General features: G+C 45.8%; 1 protein-coding gene across 8 annotated transcripts in view; it reads right to left on the reverse strand.

Annotated features, from left to right (window-relative positions):
- FHOD3 (formin homology 2 domain containing 3) overlaps positions 1-21,953 on the reverse strand; it is a 455,751-nt gene that overhangs the window by 17,985 nt on the left and 415,813 nt on the right. For all 8 annotated transcript variants that reach the window (XM_034996005.1, XM_034996004.1, XM_034996003.1 and 5 more), the window contains 5 exons: positions 17,012-17,194; positions 15,504-15,623; positions 14,637-14,798; positions 10,153-10,343; positions 3,637-3,829 (listed from right to left, as the gene is read on the reverse strand). In XM_034996005.1, the coding sequence (XP_034851896.1) occupies positions 3,637-3,829; positions 10,153-10,343; positions 14,637-14,798; positions 15,504-15,623; positions 17,012-17,194 (849 nt within the window). The remainder of the gene's footprint in view (positions 1-3,636; positions 3,830-10,152; positions 10,344-14,636; positions 14,799-15,503; positions 15,624-17,011; positions 17,195-21,953) is intronic.

Raw genomic sequence — 21,953 nt, forward strand, 5'->3', positions numbered from 1 at the left:
TACCAGGCCAGGCCTGCAGATCAGACATGAGGTTTTTGAGAACTGACTAAACTTTCAGGAGTTGAAATGACAAAATGCTTCCGGTTCATCACATTCCATACCACCCCCAGGCAAATGGCACTACAGCCAGAGAGGACAGTCCTGTTCTATATTTTTTTTAAGATTTTATTTATTTACTTGACAGAGAGAGACACAGCGAGAGCGGGAACACAAGCAGGGGGAGTGGGAGAGGGAGAAGCAGGCTTCCCGCCGAGCAGGAAGCCCAATGCGGGACTCGATCCCAGGACCCTGAGATCATGACCTGAGCCGAAGGCAGACGCTTAAGGACTGAGCCACCCAGGCACCTCAGTCCTGCTCTATTTTTATGTCTACCTTAGAGCTTATTTATTTAACCGGGATGGTTGGCATTTTCTCAGCCATCAGCCCATGTGCAAGGTACTACATATACAAAATCTCTAGCCTTCTCGACATCCCCCAAAGGAACCAGCATTCCCTTTTTACAGAAGACAAAGCTGAGGTGACACGCCTGCGAAACTGAAGGAAACATTTAAAACAGGACGCCAGAGGGGGAGCCTCATGCCTTACTACCGTCGTCAATTGCAGCCGCCAACAGGAAGCAGCCTGCCTAAGGACCAAAGAGGGATGAAGATTTTCTCCTCACCTAGCAACAGCCCAGCCAATGAGAAACTGCCGCAACGCAGCCAATGAGAAACCACTGCCACCGGGACGCTCACCTTTATCCAAGGGACTTGCATTGGAAGCAACCCCTCCCAATGACCGCTTTGCTCAATAAAGAAATGTTCCTCTCCTTAGTTCTCTGGACTTGCCTATGGTTTTGTCATAGCCTGCATGTCCCAAGTTGCAATTCCTCTGCCATTCCTGAATAATCTCATTTTGCTGCTAAAATAACTGCCTGGTTCATTTTCAAGGTCAACAGAGCTCCCCACCGCGCCCTGATGTGGAGGTCCTGGGACTGAAAGTCTGAGTTCTTGCAGCCCATCTTGAGTATGACGAGAGCAGAAAGGGCCACGGTGGTCTTATGCTGCCCTGTCTATGTCACCGTTTTGTCTAGAACTAGCTCAGGGCACAAGGATGAGGGATCCCTTCATTTCTCACTGACTCCTACCTGGGAGGGCCCCTGGATTTTGAGAAAGAAGAGAAGGGGCAGGCACACAAAGGCAGACACAGGGCAGACTCCAAACGCAGAGCTTTCGGATTTTACCCAGATTTCACTGTGTCTTAAACAATAGTTGTTTTTCTAAAATCATCTGTTTAATTGCTACTACTTCCACATTCATTTTACCCAGCATCTATATTAAAAATGATTTGCCACACAGTTTTCTCTAAAAATCATTTCCAGCTCTAATGTCCAGAGACTCCATCCATTGCTGGGTTTTGTTTTTAGTGGTTTAAGTTGTGTACGTGTGGTTTCCTAACCAGATCATGAGGACATCCTTGGGGCATAATCTTGTGACTGCAGCGCTGGGCGCACCAGGCGAAACTGAGAGCTGGGAAAAGAAGCTCTACACTTTGTCTTGAGTGACAATATCCTAAATTTCCAGCAGATGGCAGTCTCTCTACGTGAATGATGCCACTTTGACCAACGAAAACCAGACTAGGTTGAGGATGAACCCTGAAGCCTGCCTTGTCCACATTTTAATGGGAATTTAAGTATTTTTCAAACTCTAGAAACATTTACCCCTGTTTATAAATAGGCAAGCTGGATGTTTTCAGAGAAGGGCAGAATTTGAAAATTAGTGGGATCTGTAAAAAAAAAAAAATCTCAAGAATTTGGCAAGAAATTTTTGTGTTTTCATAACTATAAACATATTGGGCTTGTAGTTTTCACCTGCCAATGTGTCTCACTTCCACAGAAATGAGGAAGCCCCTTTTAAAACTTTTAAAAATAACACCTTGGAATGAAAAGTGGGCCACAGTTTGCCCAGATGGATTCAGTTTGCTTCCTGTTGCTGTCCTCTGGGAGGCTACACATCCTCTGGAACCCAGATTTCAAGAGAGGAGAAGGGAGACTCTCAGTGGGTGGCACTGGCATTCAGAACTGTCAGCGGGCTGTACAAAGAGCCCCTCTGCAGACAAGTGATCTAAGGGGTGAGAAAATTCCAGCGGAACAAGGAGTCTGGGTAAGGGGATGGTGAGGGGCTGAGTCCCTGGTTGTTCTCAGAAATGCCTTAAAATTACAACAAAATTTCTAAGATGATGGATCCGGTCTCCACATCCGTCAAGAATGTGGGCAGTAATCACGCACCTTCTGTTTCTCCTACAACATGCACACCTACCTGGAGACAGAAGGCAGAACTGATTTTATTCCTCTCCAAAGAAATCTGCCTGACTTGAGCTCAGGTGAGGCTTGCAACCCCCAGAATGATGGCACTCTCTATCACTTGGACATTTACCCATCCCATTCTCCATATCACTGAGAGCCAGTGTACTTCTGAGATCCATATACAGATGGGTTAAGTTTCATAAAGACCCGCCAGAAAGAGGCACCTGCATGGTAGGTCTTTGTCTCTGGCATCTTCACACATCCCTTTCCCCTCCATTGACAGAGCGTCTCGCGTCTGAATACCCACAGCACTTGTGGCCTGCAGAGTTTGGGGCTGAGGTGGGAGAGGGGAGCCCAGGAGCAGGGGAAGCATATAGGCCTGCAGCCCCCCACCCCCACCCCCAAGGGGCTGTAGGGAACTCCTGTTGGATTCACTGTCCTGCGGATCTCTTCCCACCTGAATATTCTCTGACCCAAGGGACTGCCAAGAACCCCTCAGGTTATGTCTTTGAGCAACCACATCCATGATTTCTCAATTCAGATGCCTCGAATGGGTGGTCCATGCGTCAACTGACTGGTTGTATAGCATTGCTATGACGATTAAAATCCTGAATCAATTCCCAAATCAGTATATCTGTCTTCCTAGGATAAGTGGCATTATCTTCTATATTTTTTTCTTCTGCAAATATGCGCATCCCAGAGTTTGAAAATGGAATCAAGCCTTTAATGACACCACATCCTACAACACCCCAACATGGGTCAAAATTCCTCCACCAGCCACACATCCTTAATTTACATGTATTTGTCCCACGTATGTCATATAGCAGATTTTCACAGTAATAGGAGAGGAAGAGTTTAAGAGCACTTTTTAAAAGATGGCATTTTTGCACCTGTTTTCTTGGGACCTCAGGGTTGCTGGCCTCTTGTTTTCCCAGCCTGTCTTCTGCGGGAGGGGTCTGCCGCACTGTTACTCAGGCAACCCTGTTTGGGCGGAGTTGCCCTGCCCCCCTGTGGCAGGGGATGGGCTCAGCAGGAATCAGTCTTTGGGTTTTAGAGGGGAGGGAGGAGGGGGGATTGGTTAGCCCGGTGATGGGTATTAAGGAGGGCATGTACTGCATGGAGCACTGGGTGTTATATGAAAACAATGGATCGTGGATCACCACATCAAAAACCAATGATGTACTGTATGGTGACTAACATAACATAATAAAATTAAAATAAAATAAAATAAAAAATAAAAAGATGGCATTTTTTTCCACAGTCAAAAAAAAAAAAAGCACAGTCCCTAAACTGTGGGGGTCGATCTATTTTCACCATAAATGACAGAAAGAGATGGAGTTCATGGAACTTACGTCGGTGATCATCTTCCCTCTGGTCTTATTTCTCTCTCTGTGGTTGGCCCGTTTCTGTTTCTGCTGCAAAACCCTTTCCCTGGTGGTGCGATACTCCAGTGCAAATTCACTAATGATCCTGCAGAACTTGTTTATGTTCACTTCCCGAATTGCATAAGGTGGGTGACCCATAAAGAGCAAAAAGGAATGGAACCTGCAATGAAAAACCCAATAGTGGTGATGACTTTGGCTCTAAGGAACAAAAACCAACTGTCTAAAAACTTTCAGCACGAAACCAATCCAGCAAGCATTGTTCTTCATTCCTGGGGCTCTGGGGTTGTAGAGTCTTCTTGAGTGAAAAATTCAACCAGAAGTCAAGTTCAACTCACTTTCTCACTGATGGAAGATGTCTAGGTGGTAGGATTTTAGGAGATTAGTTACTGTTTTCTTTTTGCTTATAAGTGTTTTAATGTTTTTCTAAAATGTATGCGCAAAGCTTTTGTAAGAAAAAGGATAAAGCACTATTTTAAAGAAAATAACTGCACAAGTTTCTAGGTTATGTAAGAAATGAATACGGAATACAGAAATAAAGCTTAGCAATTCCTTGAGAACGTGCTTTAATGACTATTGGAATAAACACAATCATATGAATTGTTAACTGATGGTTTGTAAAAATGCTGATTAAGTTTTCTGTGAGTAATTATTCTGAAATATTTTTTCATATTACATACAATTTTTTTTTTTTTTGAGAGTGTGCACAAATGAGTGGGGGGAGGGAGGAGGGGCAGAGGGAAAGGGAGAGAGAGAATCCTACGCAGGCTCCATGCCTGGTGTGGAGCTCAACATGGGGCTCAGTCTCATGACTCTGAGATCATGACCTGAGCTAAAATCAAGAGTCAGATGCTTAATTGACTGAGCCACCCAGGCGCCCCACATACAATCTTAATTTTATTAGGAAACACCACACAGCAGCACAAAATAAATTTCAGCTATTTAACTTTGTAAATTAAAAATTATTGGATTTTATGGACTTAAACATTTTGTAAAGGAAATTAAATAAGCAAACATGTACACCATTTTCAGTTATCAGGAAATGAGAAAGAAGATATTAGGAGACAGAGGGACATTTGTATGTAGACCAGTCTTCTATAAATGATCCCACTATTTGTGGACAACTATTTTTGTCTTTGATCGTCTAATATGTACAGTTTGAATAGGGGTTTCGGTTTTTTTTTTTTTTTCAAGTGAGGGAAATGGGCTTATTCTTTGTATGAAGAATAATAAAGTAACACATACAACTTGTAAATAAAGGGGCCGAAAAAAAAATGCTGTTTAAAGTCAGAAAATTTAGCTAGAACTATAAAGCTCTTAGAGGAACACAGACTGTAAGTTTTCATGACTTTGGATTAGTCAATGATTTCCTTCTTACATGTGACACCAAAACCATCAGCAACCAAAGAAAAAAATAGATAAACTCGACTTGATCAAAATTCAACACTTTGGTGTTTCCAAAGACCACCATCAAGAGTGAAAAAACAACCCATGGAATGGGAGAGAATTTGCAAATCATACATCTGATAAGAGATTTGTATCCAGAATATACAAAGAAATCTTGCAACCCGACACTGAAAAGACAAAGGAAATACGGACAAAGGATGTGAATGGACATTTCTCCAAAAAAGATACACAAATAGCCAATAAGTGCATGAAAATTTGCTTCATATCACTAGTCATTAGGGGAATGCAAATCAAAACCACAGACAGTGACAAGTGTTGGTGAGGATGGGGAGAAATTAGAGCCCTTATACAGCAGCAGGTAGGAACATAAAATGGTTCGGCTGCTATGGAAAAGTCTGGCAGTTCCTAAAAAGTTACTACCGGACATTACAGAGTGGATATAGCATCTATGATCTATGATGTGTTAGCACAGGATAGCGTATGCAAGAAAAATCCAGGGGACAATCAATCAGTCTCTTTGCTCTGTCCCATCATCCACCCTTTTCCTCAAGTGTGCCAATGATTATGGGATCCGGCCCAAGAAGGGGAGGGGTGGAATTTGGGGCCCAGGAAGCCAGTGTGGGTGTCACCTGTCTCCCCATCTCTCCCCCTGGAGTGCCAGCCCCTTGCGGAGTTCTCCGGAGGCCTTCGGGCACTGGTCCCTGCGTGCCAGCACCCACCACCCTGTGCGTAACAGCCCAACGAGTCTCCGGGAGCGAGTGAGCATGCCTGTTCAGCCACGGAGTGGGACGAGGCCGCTGGGGGCGGTGGCGCAGCATGAAAGGAAAGGGGAATATGCACGTTCAGGCATGCAGAACGAGATGTTCTTACTCATGCAACGGTTTGGAAAGCTGAGTTTTACCTAAAGAGGATTGTCTAAGTTCTTTTATCTGCCCCTTTACCAAGTGGAGACCCAGTGGAATAACTAAGGGAGGGCCAGACAGGAAGGTGGGTAGCTAGATGTGGGTTCTCATCTCTCTCCAATGAGGCCCTGGAGTGGAGAGAGGTCTGTTGAGAGGCTAAGGGTGCTGAGGCCAAGAAGGATTTCTGTCCCACCAGGGGGTCCCTGTGCAAGACAGAGGGTTCCAGGCCCAAACAGAGCACCCCTGGCAGAGTGCAAAGAGCAGCGTGGTAAGATGAGGAAGCAGGAGGGTCTGGCCAGACTCATCGGGCCTCACAGGATCCTGCGTGGTATATAGTGGACCCTAGGGAACACTGAGGGTGTGAGCAGAGAGCCTAAGGGTCTGAGGGGATGAGTGGAGCAGGGAGAGGGGAGACCTGACCACTTGTCCCTTCAGCTGCCAATCACAGCAGGGGGTGCCAGCAGAGGCCAGCCCGGCCTGTCCACATGGGAGGCTTGTGAGGTTCCAGATGGCTCCATCCAGGAACCTGTCCCCTTCTTCACCACTGAGCTCTAGAAATCACTGTTCTTCCCCAAGGCCAACTTTGAGAGGGGTAGCAGGGACGAGTCGAACTCTTGAAGATCACACATTCAGGAGACTCAGAGTTTAGCTGTTTACATTATCGGCTAGGTCAGCAGACTGCTACCCCACCAGGCAGTGGGTCATGAAGCAGCTGGACTGAACAGTGAAGCAAGCAAAAGTTATGCTCTCTGCACGTGTGAGTGTCATGAGAACAGATCTGCAACTCTGCTATCTGTGAAGGTTTGAGTTCGTCCCCAGAAGCCAGATAACCTTCACACCTGAGAACCTTAGAGCAGTGTCTGCGGGACAACTGCTTCTTTCAAAAAGTGCCCTATTGAAATCCCAATCAAAACCTCAATGAGATACCACCTCACACCCGTCAGAATGGCTAAAATTAACAAGTCAGGAAACGACAGATGTTGGTGAGGATGCGGAGAAAGGGGAACCCTCCTCCACTGTTGGTGGGAATGCAAGCTGGTGCAGCCACTCTGGAAAACAGTATGGAGGTTCCTCAAAAAGTTGAAAATAGAGCTACCCTATGACCCAGCAATTGCACTACTGGGTATTTACCCCAAAGATACAAATGTAGTGATCTGAAGGGGCACATGCACCCCAATGTTTATAGCAGCAATGTCCACAATAGCCAAACTGTGGAAAGAGCCAAGATGTCCATCAACAGATGAATGGATAAAGAAGATGTGGTATATATATACAATGGAATATTATGCAGCCATCAAAAGGAATGAGATCTTGCCATTTGCAACGACGTGGATGGAACTGGAGGATATTATGCTGAGCAAAATAAGTCAATCAGAGAAAGACATGTATCTTATGACCTCACTGATATGAGGAATTCTTAATCTCAGGAAACAAACTGAGGGTTGCTGGAGTGGGGGATGGGGTGGGAGGGATGGGGTGACTGGGTGATAGACACTGGGGAGGGTATGTGCTCTGGTAAGTGCTGTGAATTGTGCAAGACTGTTGAATCTCAGATCTGTACCTCTGAAACAAATAATGCAATATATGTTAAGAAAAAAAAAAGAAGAAGATAGTAGGAGGGGAAGAATGAAGCGGGGGAAATCGGAGGGGTGGACGAACCATGAGAGACGATGGACTCTGAAAAACAAACTGAGGGTTCTAGAGGGGAGGGGGGTGGGAGGATGGGTTGGCCTGGTGGTGGGTATTGAGGAGGGCACATTCTGCAGGAGCACTGGGTGTTATGCACAAACAATGAATCATGGAACACTACATCTAAAACTAATGATGTAATGTATGGGGATTAACATAACAATAAAAAAATTTTTTTAAAAGTGCCCTATTAAATGGATTTCTAATTACACAGATAAAAATATAACTCTTACACTTGCAGGTGAGGAAAAAAGATGAAGGCCTAGCTATTTCCAGCTTTCTGATGTGAAGTCTTCTATTTAGGCTGGTCTACCTGTACCCACCTCAACTAGGGTTTTACTCCTCTCTGGGTCTCAGTTGCCCAATGTGTAAGGGGAACGTGTTAGATCAGAGCAGTCACAGGCGATGCTCCCAGGAACTGTTGGTAGTTGGGGAGGGAAAGAGGAAGCAGAGCCTCTGGGGCTCTCAGGCCCCCATGGCCGTTTCAACAAGATATTCCTACCTCCATCACTTCTACATACCGCGTTCTTGCTACCAACTTCATTTGAAGCCAGGGTTCTATGGTTTAGGCGCTTTGGCTTGGCCACCACCTGGACCCACGCTTTAGCCATGGCCCTTTTACTGCCCACGATTCCTAGCTCATGCTGGTCATCCCCAGTGGGACAGGAACCAGTGAGTAGACAGGGATCTCGGTCATGCAAGAGCAACCATCATTTGGGTGACCAGCTTACCAGGGAGAATAGGACAATCAGAGCAAACATTATATGCATCTTATACACACACACACACACACACACACACGAGCCTATAGCTTAAGGAATAGCTGTATCACCAAAATGAGTTTTCACCTGTCTGGGATAAAATGGCTAATGTGATCAGGCCTAACAGCTTTACAAGACTTTCAGAAAACTGCTCCAGTTTCAGGACATTCCAAATGGAAACTATTTGTTTATTTGAGCAGTTTTAAGGTGGAAATTGCTCGTATCATACGAAGCACAGAGGGCCAAAGCAGCTCACATTCCCTGCCTCTACTTTTTAAACATGTTAAAAGCATAGTGTACTTTGATTTCACTAAGAAATCTAACCAAATCTCTGATAAGTCCCTCCATTCCACAGGGCCCTGTGAGGTCAAGGTGGAGCGCAGTGAGAGGGGTTTACGACTGAATTCCAGAAGTACTGAGTAATGGGCAGTCGTCAACCTGGAGGGAAGATTCTGTTCCTTATTCTTGTCCTGGCTAACATTTAAAGACTACCACCGCCTTCTCTGCCCTACAACAGTCTGGATCAAGACCCAGGAGGTATACAGTTACTAAAACAGCAAATGGCACAAGGTGGGTAAAAGCTCGGAGGCAGACAAGACAATTAGGTTATTAAAGTGCTGGGGGGTTCAAGGAGGGTGAAGGAAGGAAAGAGAAAAGAAGGTTAAAGGAGGGTGGAAGGGAAGGGGAGAGAGAAAAAGTTAATAAAAAAAATACAAAACAGAGAGGGATAAATGAAAATACCGCCCCTCTGTTTAAAAAAATAATCAAGTGCTCAGACACTGGCCTGGGAATGTACCTGAGAGGGGTAGGTCTCTGGGAAAGGCCCTAAGGGGAGGGCTCCCTTCACAGAACCTCGATGAGGCCTCTTTCAGAAGTCCCGTCACCAGAGCACCTGCTCCAGGTGGACCACAGCCTGCAGGTCTAGAGACCTGCTCATCTACTCAGGAAGGCCCGGAACAGAGCATTCGAACCCCAAAGGCCAGGCCGGGGTACCTACAACCGTACTCTGTGATACCACAAAGATACTCTGGTGGTAGAAACGGCCTGGCCCAGGAAGTCAGAAGACCCAGGTTCTGGTCTTGGTCCTGCCACTGCTTACAGGTAAGCCAGCCCGGGACTGCTATGGAGCAGACCCCAGCCAGCTCCTAGACCCCAGCTAGCCTCCCTGCTGGCAAGCAAGGCCTCATCCAGCCCTGCATGTCTCCCAGGGTCCTCTTGGGTCCCAGGACTCTAAGGGCGGCTGGTCCAGAGGGTGGCAGCCGTGGGGGGCCCAGGCCTCATTTAGGCAGGCTGCTGCACAGCAGCCTCGGAGAATCAGCAAGTGGAAGGTCCCAGAGAGGAGGGAACACTGTAGATTATACAAAGGAGCTTTTCTAACAAGTCAAGCTGCCTCGCAAGGACATGTGCCGTATGCATGCAGAACTGTTCAAGCAGATGCAGAGATACAACTTGTCAGAGAGCTGAGCGAGGCAATTCCCGATCCAATGGGATTTTTGGATCACATTATCTCAGAGATTCCTTCCAACCTCAAAATTCAATGGCATTATATTACTGGGGGGTGTGTGTAAGAAAAATGCCCATGAAACAAACAAGTGCAAAGGTGTACTTTCTATGTACCCGGAACTTACAGTACAACTTTTGTAAACTTAACCTTCAGATCTTGGCCTGTGGACTGTTTCCAACATGCCACTGTAGAGGTGTTGCCCTTAGTTCCTTCCTCCACTTACCTGTTCATTATTCTTCGATGGACAATCTTTAAAATTATAATTCGCTCTGCACAGTCTTTTAGGAACTCTGACATTCGCTGTTTTAAAACTGGTTTCATTTCATGTTTTGCAATTGCCTTGAGGTGATCCCATGAAGCTTTGCATCTTCTTTCCATCTGACATAAATTATCCTGAAGTTGATCAAAGTCAACCTGAAAATCAGAGGGAGAATGATGGCAAATGCACTGAAACAAGCGGACGCCAACCTGAACCAGGAAACTCAACTGCCTCCGGGAGAAACAATCATCAAAACCAAATTGACATCTTGAAATACAAACATATTTATGGCTTAAAAATCATCCACATGTGTATTTGTCATTATCTTGACATCAAATTATTTAGTGATAAAGCTATTCCCCCCAATGAACCCAATGAAAGTATCACTCACCCACCCCCAATTTGGAAAGAAATCTTAGGGAAGTCTTTGGGAACTGTAAATTAAAACATGATATCAAGGAACCAGTACAAGATGAACTGAGCAGATGTCTCATAAAATTTTTCAGAGCACTCTTGTTCTTCAGAGATGATTTTTCACTTAGGGTTACAGGAACACACCCGTCATACAGGGATGGTTCTAATACGGTGGGGCCGGCTCAGTGGCGGATGGCGTCTCTTCACAGTGATCTCTTTTACACTGTGTGACAAATTTTATTTCTCCACCCATTCATTCATTTGACCCACACCCAGGGAGAAACTGGTGGATGTCAGGTCCTATACCAGGCACCGAGAATGCAAAGACAGATGTTGAATGAGACTAAGTTGCTGTTCTCAAGGAGGCTCATTGTATAGACAGGTGTACAGACCAAACGCTGAGGATGTACAGAACCCACAGGCATGCGTGTGCACGCGCACACACGTGTGTGTGTGAGAGAGAGAGAGAGAGAGAGAGAGAGGTCTTGCTGGCAGATGCAAGCCATGTGTGCAAAGAACAGATGTGAACAGCTCCCACTGTGTTCTTCAGGGAAGTGGAAACAGTCTGGATTAACTGAGGTAGCCTGAAATGAGGCTTTCTAAAGTGATGCTTTTACTGAATTTCTAGACTAGAAATTATGTGAATCAAAGAGTTCGTCAGGGCTGTGGAACAGGGGAAAGAAACTGAGAAAGCAGGTGGGGGGGAGGGAGGCAGAAACAGATAAATAGGTGAGCTTTAGGGAGGAGACTGAGGGCACAAAAGTAGATGCAGAGCAGGAGTTGGCGGGAGAAGGCGAACGCTGGGCAAATCAAGGTCAGAGGGAGAAAGCAGATGCATGGAGGTGAGGCGCCTTGCTTAGATGACAGAGGTCAAGGGATGTGAGCCTGAATGGGAGTGCCCAGGGCATTTGCTGGAGTGGTCCTGCCCTCCACGAGACAATGGAGGGGATCAAGTCAAGGAAGGTCAGAAGATCTATCACCAGACGGGATGAAGCCAAGCTGAGCACAACGGATGCCCTGGGGGCCAGGCAAGACAGGGCAAGTCCTGGGTTTCTTGGGTGCTGAAGAACCAAAAACAGAAGGCAAGTTTAGGCGGACCCCCGGGATTCAGGTAAGCAGGGGGTTCGTGGGACTTTGGGAAAAATAATTTGCCTGAAACCAAAGGAATTCTGGGTCCAGAGTAGAAAAAGCTTCACTTTCCTAGGATACAGTGGAGCTGAGAAAAAAAATCAGGTGTTCAGCCAAGAAGGAAAAAAAATGTAGAGTTAGAAAAGCACTAAACAGTTCAAAGAGTAAGTCTAGAAAAGGATCCGGCTGACCTGGGACTGACAAGTACTATGTCTAGGAGATTTTAAGCCAGTTGTAATATGTCTAATCCTAACTCCCTGGATCTGTCCTCATTTGCATCTGGCAGCTCCCTGATACACAATAAAATAAGCTCCGTTCCGCTCAGACAGGCCCCGAGCAGCCCCGCGCAGTCTAACTCGGCGATGCTTGCATAGCGCGGCGGCGGACGCCGAGTAAGAGATGGTTTTCCGGGGAAGAGAGTCCACCGTGAGCCCTTAAGGTGGGGGCAGGAGAAAGTAGCCGACTGCCAACTGAAGCCAGGTGGGGAAGCTCTTGATGAAGTGCGATTTGAGGGTTGAGCTTAATGTAGCTTCTCTGGAGGGGGTTGGAAGGCTGCGTCATCCGGCTGCCTGCCCGGCCAGAGGCCATGGGCCCAGGCCACCTGAGTCTTCACAATTATCCCCTGACCTCAGGTTCTGTTACTAGCTCCACTTGGGAGGGGACAAGCGGATGCACAGGAGAGGCGAAGTAGCTTGTGAGAGACCACACAGCTCTAAGTAGTGGAACTGGGATCTGAACCCAAATCTCTCTGGCTCCAGAGTCTAAGTTCTCAACCAGCATGCTGTAAGCCTAGATTTGCCCCTAAAAAATTCCACCCCAGAGACAGCGCTGGCCTGGCCGCCTTCTTTGAGAAGGAAGTGCTTGCCAGGAAGACCTCTCCTGAGGACTGATCCACACGGGCCACTTTCGTGTGTAGGAAGCCCCCATGAACTGTGCTATGAAGCAGTCAAACCTTACCAAGTCAGCCTGGGACGCTGTAGGACAGCTCAGGGACACGGCTACCCTGCAGATGCCAGAGCAGCCTGCCCCTTGGGGGCTGCAGTGCTGAGGCCCCACGGGAGACACACCAGGGGATGGAGCGAATGCTAGTAGGGCTGAGGTTTCCTGAGGCTTATTTTGTGCCTGTCTACACAGAAGGACCCCTCAATACCCCCAAATGCTTTGGGAGTAAAGACTGAGAAGTGGTAGATGCCCTCTTGCAAGTCACAGAGAGCTGGGTCAACAGTCATCATTAGCAACTACCACCGTTAATAGGTAAAATCGACCTGCACTTTTGGCTTGTGTAGCCAATCTTTGCATAAGGAAAAGTTATTTTGTTAATTACTTAACTAAAAACTGAACACCCTTTGGGAAAGGCCTGATACTGGGGCAGGGTTGGGGGGCACTGGGGCAGTCACTGGGGGCCAGGCTGGTGTCAGGACTCCTAGGCCAGGCTGCTTTTGTTCTAAGCAGGCTCCACCTAGAAGGCGGCCCTAGGAAAGAACAAAGGACCACATACAACTAAGGAACTGATTTGTTCTGTGTGGGTCTGGAAACAGGACAAATATGACTGCAGATACGTAGCAGACTCTGTCTCAGATAGAGGTATTCCTAACAAACTGCCTTCTGAGAAGGTGCTCACGGCGGGTGTCAGAGCAGCTATTGGAGGACCCCCAGCTGCCACACGCAGAAGGGCTTTGGGTCTTGGTCAGGATACTGATGTGATACTCATAAGGACTTCAGAACAGGGCCTGGCACTGAGTAAACACAGGAAGGGTGCCTGTGAAGTAAAGGAGTCTGTGTTGTCAGAAGCCTGCGGTCAGCTGTTGGAGCTGGGGGATCGCTGGCCATGCCTCCTTCTGCCATGAGGCAGGCCCACTGTCAGGCCGGCCCAGGGCCCCCTGCTTGCTGTACTTGGCAGCTGCCGGCCTGTTGCTCCTGAGGTGGGTGAAGGAGGGTCCTAGCCCCTGGGGCCCCACAAGCCAGTTCTGTGGGAGAAGGTGGTGAGAGAGAGTTCCATGAAGGAGACTTCAGGGGGCCCCTTCCCCACTGCCCACCACTCTCTCTCCTCTTCTTATACTAGGGTCCAGAGTGTCCCAGAACTAAAGGTCGTCTGCTTTCAGCTCCTCAGCCTGCCCAGGCTGGGTTTCCAGAAGTTTCCCACACACTAGCCTGACTCCTGTTGCCCTATTCAGCCCTTCCCCATGCGTTTCCTGTTGCTCCCGAGACCCTCACATCGTCCAGCTGTGCTGAGTTGGGGATTCCTCGGGGGTTTTTCAGCCTCAGTGATGCTCCTGCAAGTGGGGCAGCTGGGAGTCCAGCTATTGCAACGGTCTCTTTTCTAATAAACCACAAGTTCATGAAGATCTTAAGTGTGCACTGAATTTAAGAGTTTGCAGCTGAGAGGCCAAAGCTATATACTGTTTACAGCCCTATAAAACTGTTCCCTCTGTGTAAGATCGTAGGAATAGCCAGCCAATACGGGGGAGCAGAAGGCCAGGTGCCCTCTTTCCTGGCTCCACGCCTCACTGCAGGGTCCTGTGGAAGTCTGAGGAGGAGCCAAATTGCATCGTTGTGACATTTTTGCCCACCCAAGGCAAGTGGAGAACTTTTCATACTCGGGAGACTCCAGGCCTGGTGAGTAACGCTGCTCCACAGCGGATGCAGGGCTTAGGACCGGGACGGCGGACCTGCCTCACATAGCTCAGTAGGAAAGAATCTGACGGAGAACCAGAGATGGGAAAAGGATCTTAAAAGCTCATTAGAAACGGCATCAGACAAGTCATATCCACAAAACCTAGAGCAAGGGATGCAAGCAGCACTTGGATGTTTTTACTTAACAGAGCCTATGTTCCTCAGAGCTGACTGACAAAGATCCAACATCTGAGGGAAAGGCATGACCCACTCCTCTGCGCCTGTGGACGTACCTTGGCTGACCTGGTGACGGCCCCGATCTCGGAGTACAGATCAGAGCTGTCTGGGAAGTTTTCCACCACCATGGTGCACACGTGGTGGAGAAGCGATTGCTTGTGCACGGTATCTTTGACTTCTGGAACCTTCTCGAGGTAGCTTAACTCAAACGCTTTGGCCTGTTTGGTGAACATTAAATAAAAGACGAAAATAAGTTTTACACAGGCTCCCAGAAAGGCACAAAGGGCTAGAATCAATGCCCTGTTGGTGTAGCCTAATATTTAGTTCCTCTGTGACTAGAGCTCCTCAGGCCACATGTTCCATCACCCTTAGCTGACCACATATGGACCAGCTACAACTGAGCCTGAAATGAGCCTCCAGCCCTTTTCCACCACAGCCCATCAGCCACAAGCTGTCCCAGGCCTCTACCCCTAAGTCAGGGAGCTGTGGGGCTGGCTTTCTGCCATCTGGGTATCTACAACTTCTTTCTCTCTTTGCCCTCTACTTTCCTACTTCTTGACCAAAGACAGGCCAATTTTTTTTTTAAGTTGGTTTATAATGTGCATAAGTACAAATATTTGAGCGATAAGTTCAGGAAAAAATGGGGGAGGGAGGTGGGAGAAATTCTCTCCAGTGTCAGGTTTGAAAGCAGCCAAGCACGTAAGGAACAGGGTGCTTATTTTTCTAAATTTTCTTATTTAATAGCAAGATACAGACTCAAATAGACAGACCCTGATAAGGACAAAATTCCTTCTAGATTTTCCAGCAACAAAAGTTGCTTCATTTGTGCTTTGGAGGACCAGAGGTACAACCTCCCTCAGCAAATGAAGGGCAGGGATTTTGTGACAAGGGAGGCAGGAGAATAAGGGATATAAAACACTTACATTAGTTCCATTTAGAAAGTTCCCAATGGCTAAGAGAGTAGACAGGATAAAGCCCAAGGTTTTATTGTTCTCCAGTTGGTCTATTCCTTCCTTCAGATCCAAAAGTGGTTCTGCCACTTCCTTTCAATTAAAAAAAGTTGCAAGGTGATGATAAAGAATGCACATTTTGGCTTTACTTTGTTCTTTTTAACTTTTGTACAAGGTAACCAAGTGGAGTTCTCCTTGGTATAAGGCAGTCCCATGTGATGGGTCCATGCTGCTAAGTATGGAAAAGTGCCAAAAGGCAGCGGAGAAGTCTAGTCCTCAAAGTCTCCTCAGTGGAGACCAAATGGGTATGTGTGGCTATCTGTGCTGGGGTGACAAGTCTCCCCCTGTTCCTGCCCATCTGCCAAGCTCAGGCAGGACCCTTAGACCACCCTCCCCTCTCTCTACTTCCTTTGCATGTACCTTCTGCATCTGGACCATGGTCTTCCTCTTCTCTTTCTCCTTCTAGGCAGATGACCCTAGAAACTGTCCCTCACTGTCCCTGGACCCCTCAGGTTTCCTGACCTCCCCTCTGGGCACTCTGGGGCTGGCCACTTCTTAGCCCTGGTTACTTTCTAGAAGACTGCCATACTCATTACTGCCACTGCCTTCGTAACGTAACTCCCACTCTCTCAGACTTCCACACTGGTTTTGAGACTACGTCACACCAAGTCACCTCAGCAGTCCTGTATCTCTTCATCCTCACTTGATTTCTGAATGAATTCAAATACCATGGTTCCCTCCTGATGCCCCTACACCCACTGCCACCTATCTGGTCCTCAGGATAAAACCCTGCTGCCTCCTTTGCCAGAGGATGGAGACCTTACAGGCTCTCCTATGCTTTAAATCGGTCTCCTTCGGGCACTTTCTCTCAATTAAGCTCATTCCAGCTCACCTTCCATCTTTTTCCTCTCTGCTGGTTCCTTCTGCTCAGCCTGTAAAAATACTCCCATTTCCCCAGTCCAGAAGACACCTGCTCCTTCCACTTCTTGCTCAGATGAATCTTCCCATGACTTCACTGTTAAGGTCCCTTTCCTTCTATTCTCCTCTCAACCTCTTAGAGTAGTTCATCCTCAGCTTCCTATAGAGATTCTCAAAGTGACTCTGCCAGGCTAATGGCCACGGACAATGGCAGTTTAGGTGACTGTCATCAGGTGGAAGGATTATAAGTCACTTTCTATATTGTGCATTTCTACGTTTTCCAAATTTTTACAATGAGTTTACATAGAAAATTAAAAAAAAATTTTTTTAACCAGTCATCTGGTACCCTGAAGCAAGCATCTGAGGCTTTCTCCAGGCCGCCACTGGAGAAAAATGCCTCACTGCCAGGCTGCCAATCACTCAGTGTAGTCACAACCTCATCATAATCAACTTGCCCTTCAAACCCTCACTCAAGAATGATACCTCACTACCTTCACCAATACAAAACTGACTTTCTCAACACTGGGGGTGAGGGCTGGCTAACTCCCTTCTTAAGGGTGTACCTTTTCTGTTGTTTCATAATCCATTTTGAATGCCCAGAGGTGGAGCCGAGCCGAGAGCTCGCTGATGGAGGAGAGCGTGAGGAGGAACTGCTCAGCACTGCCCAGTGGCACGTCAGGGTTGGCCAGCTGCGCCTCCTGGATCTTCTGCTTCTCTTCTTCGGTGGGAATCATGGTTAGAATTTTCTGGAAAGGTGGAACAATGTAGTATATTCTTAGTGACAGACCCTATCCCAGCCCTTTGATGTTTCCAAAATTATACTGTACTTTTCCAACCAGGTAGTAGAGAAATTCTGTTGTCAGTGTTCATATCATATATAGGCGTGCACCACTGTAAAACAAATACTATAGGGAAGAAAAGTCCCAGGTAGGGTCTAAATTCACATTCATTTATTCTAAAATGGTCTCTCTCTCTCTCTCTCCTTTAATCTCCTGTTTCAGAAGGAATTTAAAAATCTTGCCCTAGGGCGCCTGGGTGGCTCAGTTGGTTAAGCGACTGCCTTCGGCTCAGGTCATGATCCTGGAGTCCCAGGATCGAGTCCTGCATCAGGCTCCCTGCTCAGCAGGGAGTCTGCTTCTCCCTCTGACCCTCCCCCCTCTCATGCTCTATCTCATTCTCTCTCTCAAATAAATAAATAAAATCTTTAAAAAAAAAAAATCTTGCCCTAAATTTTCTGGATCTCATACATGATGCACATTCTAGGCAAGAAAGGGGGATGGGACGTGAGAGAAAGGGGAAAGCATAAGATAGAAGGTTAGAGAGCAGTTCCCTGTTCCCAGAAAATAGAGAAAATTTGTCTGGACTATATGAGAACTCAGACTGGCTTTTGCACATAGGGTATATACTATAATTTTAATTGTTTTAAATACTTAAACTATATTTCAAATTTTAGGTAGAAATGAAAACTTTTTTCATTCTTATTTTTTTAGGGAGGGAGAGAGAGGCAGGGAGGGGCAGAGAGAGAGGAAGAGACTCCACGCCCAGCACAGAGCCCGATGTGGCGCTTGATTTCACAACCCTGAGATCATGACCTGAGCTGAAACCAAGAGTCAGACACTTAACTGACTGAGCCCCCAAATGAAAACACTTTAAATAATATCAGAATCAAGTCTGGTTGAGGAAAAATGATGATGGTATTTATAAAAAGCAATATCTACCTACTAATTAAAAAATATCCTTTGCTTCTATTTGTTTCTGGTTAAAATTAATGATGGAAGGCAGAGGAGGCAAAAAGTCATCAGAAGGATTATGATTCTTGTAGGTTCAAATTCTTTAGTGACTATAAGAAGTAGTATAAAAGAAGGTTAAAGTTCCCATTATATAACATTTCACAAACACCATTATTAAAGGTAAGGGGTCATTATTTTTCTCTCATTTCTCCTTCTCCAGCATTGTGCCACACTTTTTGGTAACTTCTGGTAATTCATTAATTCTAAGTGGCTTTGGTCACTGCTCTTCAGTATCAAGCATCTGGATAGAAGTGGAAGATCTGGTTCTGGGTAAGATGGGGTAGACATCCCCCACCCCATCTCACTGAATGCTACCGTATACCCTGGACAGCATGAATGGAGCAGGTATTGGAAGACTTTAAGAAGTACACAGTGGCAGGTGGACTGGGGAAGAAGATCAGAATTGGAAGTTCAACTCAACTGGGAAGGAGCTGACCACCTGTCCTCTGGTATTCCTCAGCCTGAGCTCGGTAGCCCCAAACCTGGAAGAGGGTATCAGGTGCAGAGAGCGCTCCAGGGCAATCCTCTAGTGCCGACTTGAGGAGTGGGAAAGGGGTCTCCTAGTAGTGACGGCAGTGGCAACAGGGGCTGGTGGTCCCCTACAGCTCTGGGGGAGGGAACCTTGCTCTCCCATCAGCGGGGCTATGGCCCCAGTAGGGCCAGACTAAGGGAGTAGACAGGGTAAAGCCCAAGGTTTTATTGTTCTCCAGTTGCTCTATTCCTTCCTTTCGGGTCCCAAAGTGGTTCTGTCACTTCCTTTCAATTAAAAAATTGAAAAAAGACAATAAAGAATGTACATATTGGCTTTACTTTGTTCTTTTTAATGTTTGTACAAGGTACTAATAGGTACAGTTCCCTCGGTAGGCAGCAATCCCATGTGATGGACACATGTCCCCTGGGCACGTGCTGTCTTCTCTTGACTTGGCCCCAGATATGGGCACAGTCACAGAAAGTACATAGCAAAGTGAGGTGACGGAGCCCCAGCTTTTAGCTGGATGACCAAAAAGGAAAGCCCCAGGGAACTAGAAAGTACTTGGGAGGTCAGGGAAAATGAAGAGCCTGGCAAAGCAAGTGCAAAATGTTATTTAAGAACTTCTGGGGTCCAGGGGCGCCTGGGTGGCTCAGTTGGTTGAGCAACTGCCTTCGGCTCAGGTCATGATCCTGGAGTCCCGGGATCGAGTCCCACGTCGGGCTCCCTGCTCGGCAGGGAGTCTGCCTCTCTCTCTGACCCTCCCCCTTCTCATGCTCTCTATCTCATTCTCTCTCTCAAATAAATAAATAAATAAAAAATCTTTAAAAAAAAAAGAACTTCTGGGGTCGGGGTGCCTGGATGGCTCAGCCATTAAGTGTCTGCCTTCGGCTCGGGTCATGAGCCCAGGGTCCTGGGATCGAGCCCCACATCGGACTCCCTGCTCCACGGGAAGCCTGCTTCTCCCTCTCCCACACCCCTTGCTTGTGTTCCCTCTCTCCCTGTGTCTCTGTCAAATAAATAAATAAAAATCTTAAAAAAAAAAAAGAACTTCTGGGGTCATCCCTGAGCTGTTTATGTGTGAATCTGACCTTAAACGTTGTATCAAAGACTTTGAAAACTGAGCTGACACTGGAACCACAGTTTAAAAGAGGCAGGTCAGAACCTGTGGCCTGAACCCAAGCAAGTGGGGGAATAATTTATTTCCTTCCTTCCTTCACCCTCCTCCTTTCTCTTTCTTTCTTTCCTTTCTTTTTTTACAAGACCAGAATCACTAGAAAAGATACTACAAGAAAACTATAGACCAATGTCCCTGATGAACCTAGATGCAGAAATCCTGAAAACTATTTTTAAATATGTGTCAATATATTAAGATATATAAACATTGCTGTATTTCATAAATATATTAAAAATAATAACCACAAGGTCGGTTCAGTACAAAAAAAAACAATAAATGCAATTAATCTACCATATTAACGGTCTGAACAAGAAAATTCACACAATGATGTCAACTGGTGGGGCACTTGGGTGCCTCAATCGGTTGAGCATCTGACTCTTGATTTCAGCTCAGGTCATGATCTCAGGGATGTGGGATTGGGCCCAGCATCAGGCTCTGCACTCAGTGGGGACTCTGCTTGTGATTCTCTCCCTCTGCCCCTCTCACCATCCTCCTCTCAAATCAATAATCTTTAAAAAAAAAAAATGTCAATTGATGCAGACATATTTTTGATAAAATTCAGTATCCATCCATAACAGAAAACTCTCAGCAACCCAGCAATAGAAGGAATCTCCTCCAGCTGATAAATGACATTTATGAAAAACCTACAGCTCATATCATACTTAATGGTGACAGACTGAGATTGGGAACAAGACAGGGTTTATAAAATTTAAAAAAGACATGTAGATCAGAAAGGAAAAAGCAAAACTATTCCCATCATAGACAGCATAATTGTCTATGTAAAAAATTGTGAGAAATCTACAAAAAATTTATAAAACTATGAGTTTAACAATATGTTAAAGAAAGAACAATTTATGTATGATTTAAGGTTCATACATAAAAAACCATTTTATCTCTATATTGATAATAAAGTTACAAACTGAAATTTTTTTAAAATACTATGTATAGTGAAATATTTAGGTATAAATCTAATGAATCATATGCAGAATCTACATGCTGGAAAGTAAAAGTGCTGGTGAAAGCAATCAAAGACAATCTAAACTAATGGGGATATACTATGTTCCTGGACTGACTCAATATAGTCAAGATGTTAATTTTCCCCAAACTGATCTACAAATCTGACTCAATTCCAATAAAAATACCACCATGAGTTTTTTGTGGATTTAGACAAGCGGGTTCTAAATGCTATATGGCAAAACAGATGAACCAAAACAATTTTGAAAACGGGTAAGATCTACTCTAGAGTGTCATGGGACAGACATATGGATCAATGGGACAATACAGGGAGTCTGGAAATAGAGGACACAAATACAGCCCAGCGATTTTGACCAAGGTGCAAAGGCAGTTCCACAGAGAAAGGATAGTATTTTCAACAAGTAGTGTTGGAACTGGAATTCACATGCAAAAAAAAAAAATTTGAACCTCAAACCTTAAAAGTTACACATAAATTAACTCAAAAGGCATCACAGATCTCAAAGGCAAAGGTAACACGACAAAACTTGTAAAAGGAAACACAGAAGGAAATTTTTGTGACCCATGTTAGGGCAATGAACTCTTAAGACATGATATCAAAAAAGAATAGGTTGAGAAATTGTAATTTCATCCAAGTTAAAAGCCCTTTCCTCTGTGAAAGACACTGTGGAGAGAACAAAAAGACAAATTATAGTTCCTCAAAGTTGTTAAACACAGATTTACCATATGACCCAGGAATTCCATTTGTAGGTATTGACACTAGAACAATGAAAACTTATATTCACCTAAAAACTTATGAGTATCTGTAGCAGCTTTATTCACAATTGCCAAAAAGCAGACCAAGCTACATAATCCTTCGACAGATGAACAGACCAACCATGGCACCCGCCTGTAATGCAGTGGTGCTCAGCAATAAAAAGGGACCAACTACAGATACATACCACAACTTGGATGAATCTCAAAAGCATCAATCATGCTGAGTGAAAGAAGCCAGTCTCAAAAGGTTACACACTGCACGGTTCCATTTATATGACATTCTTGAAAAGACAAAACCATAGTCATGGGAAGAGATCAGTGGTCACCAGAGGCTTCAGGTG

This window comes from Mirounga leonina, unplaced genomic scaffold, assembly GCF_011800145.1.
Source record: "Mirounga leonina isolate KUSES-001 unplaced genomic scaffold, KU_Mleo_1.0 Mir_93, whole genome shotgun sequence".
NCBI classification, from domain to species: domain Eukaryota; kingdom Metazoa; phylum Chordata; class Mammalia; order Carnivora; family Phocidae; genus Mirounga; species Mirounga leonina.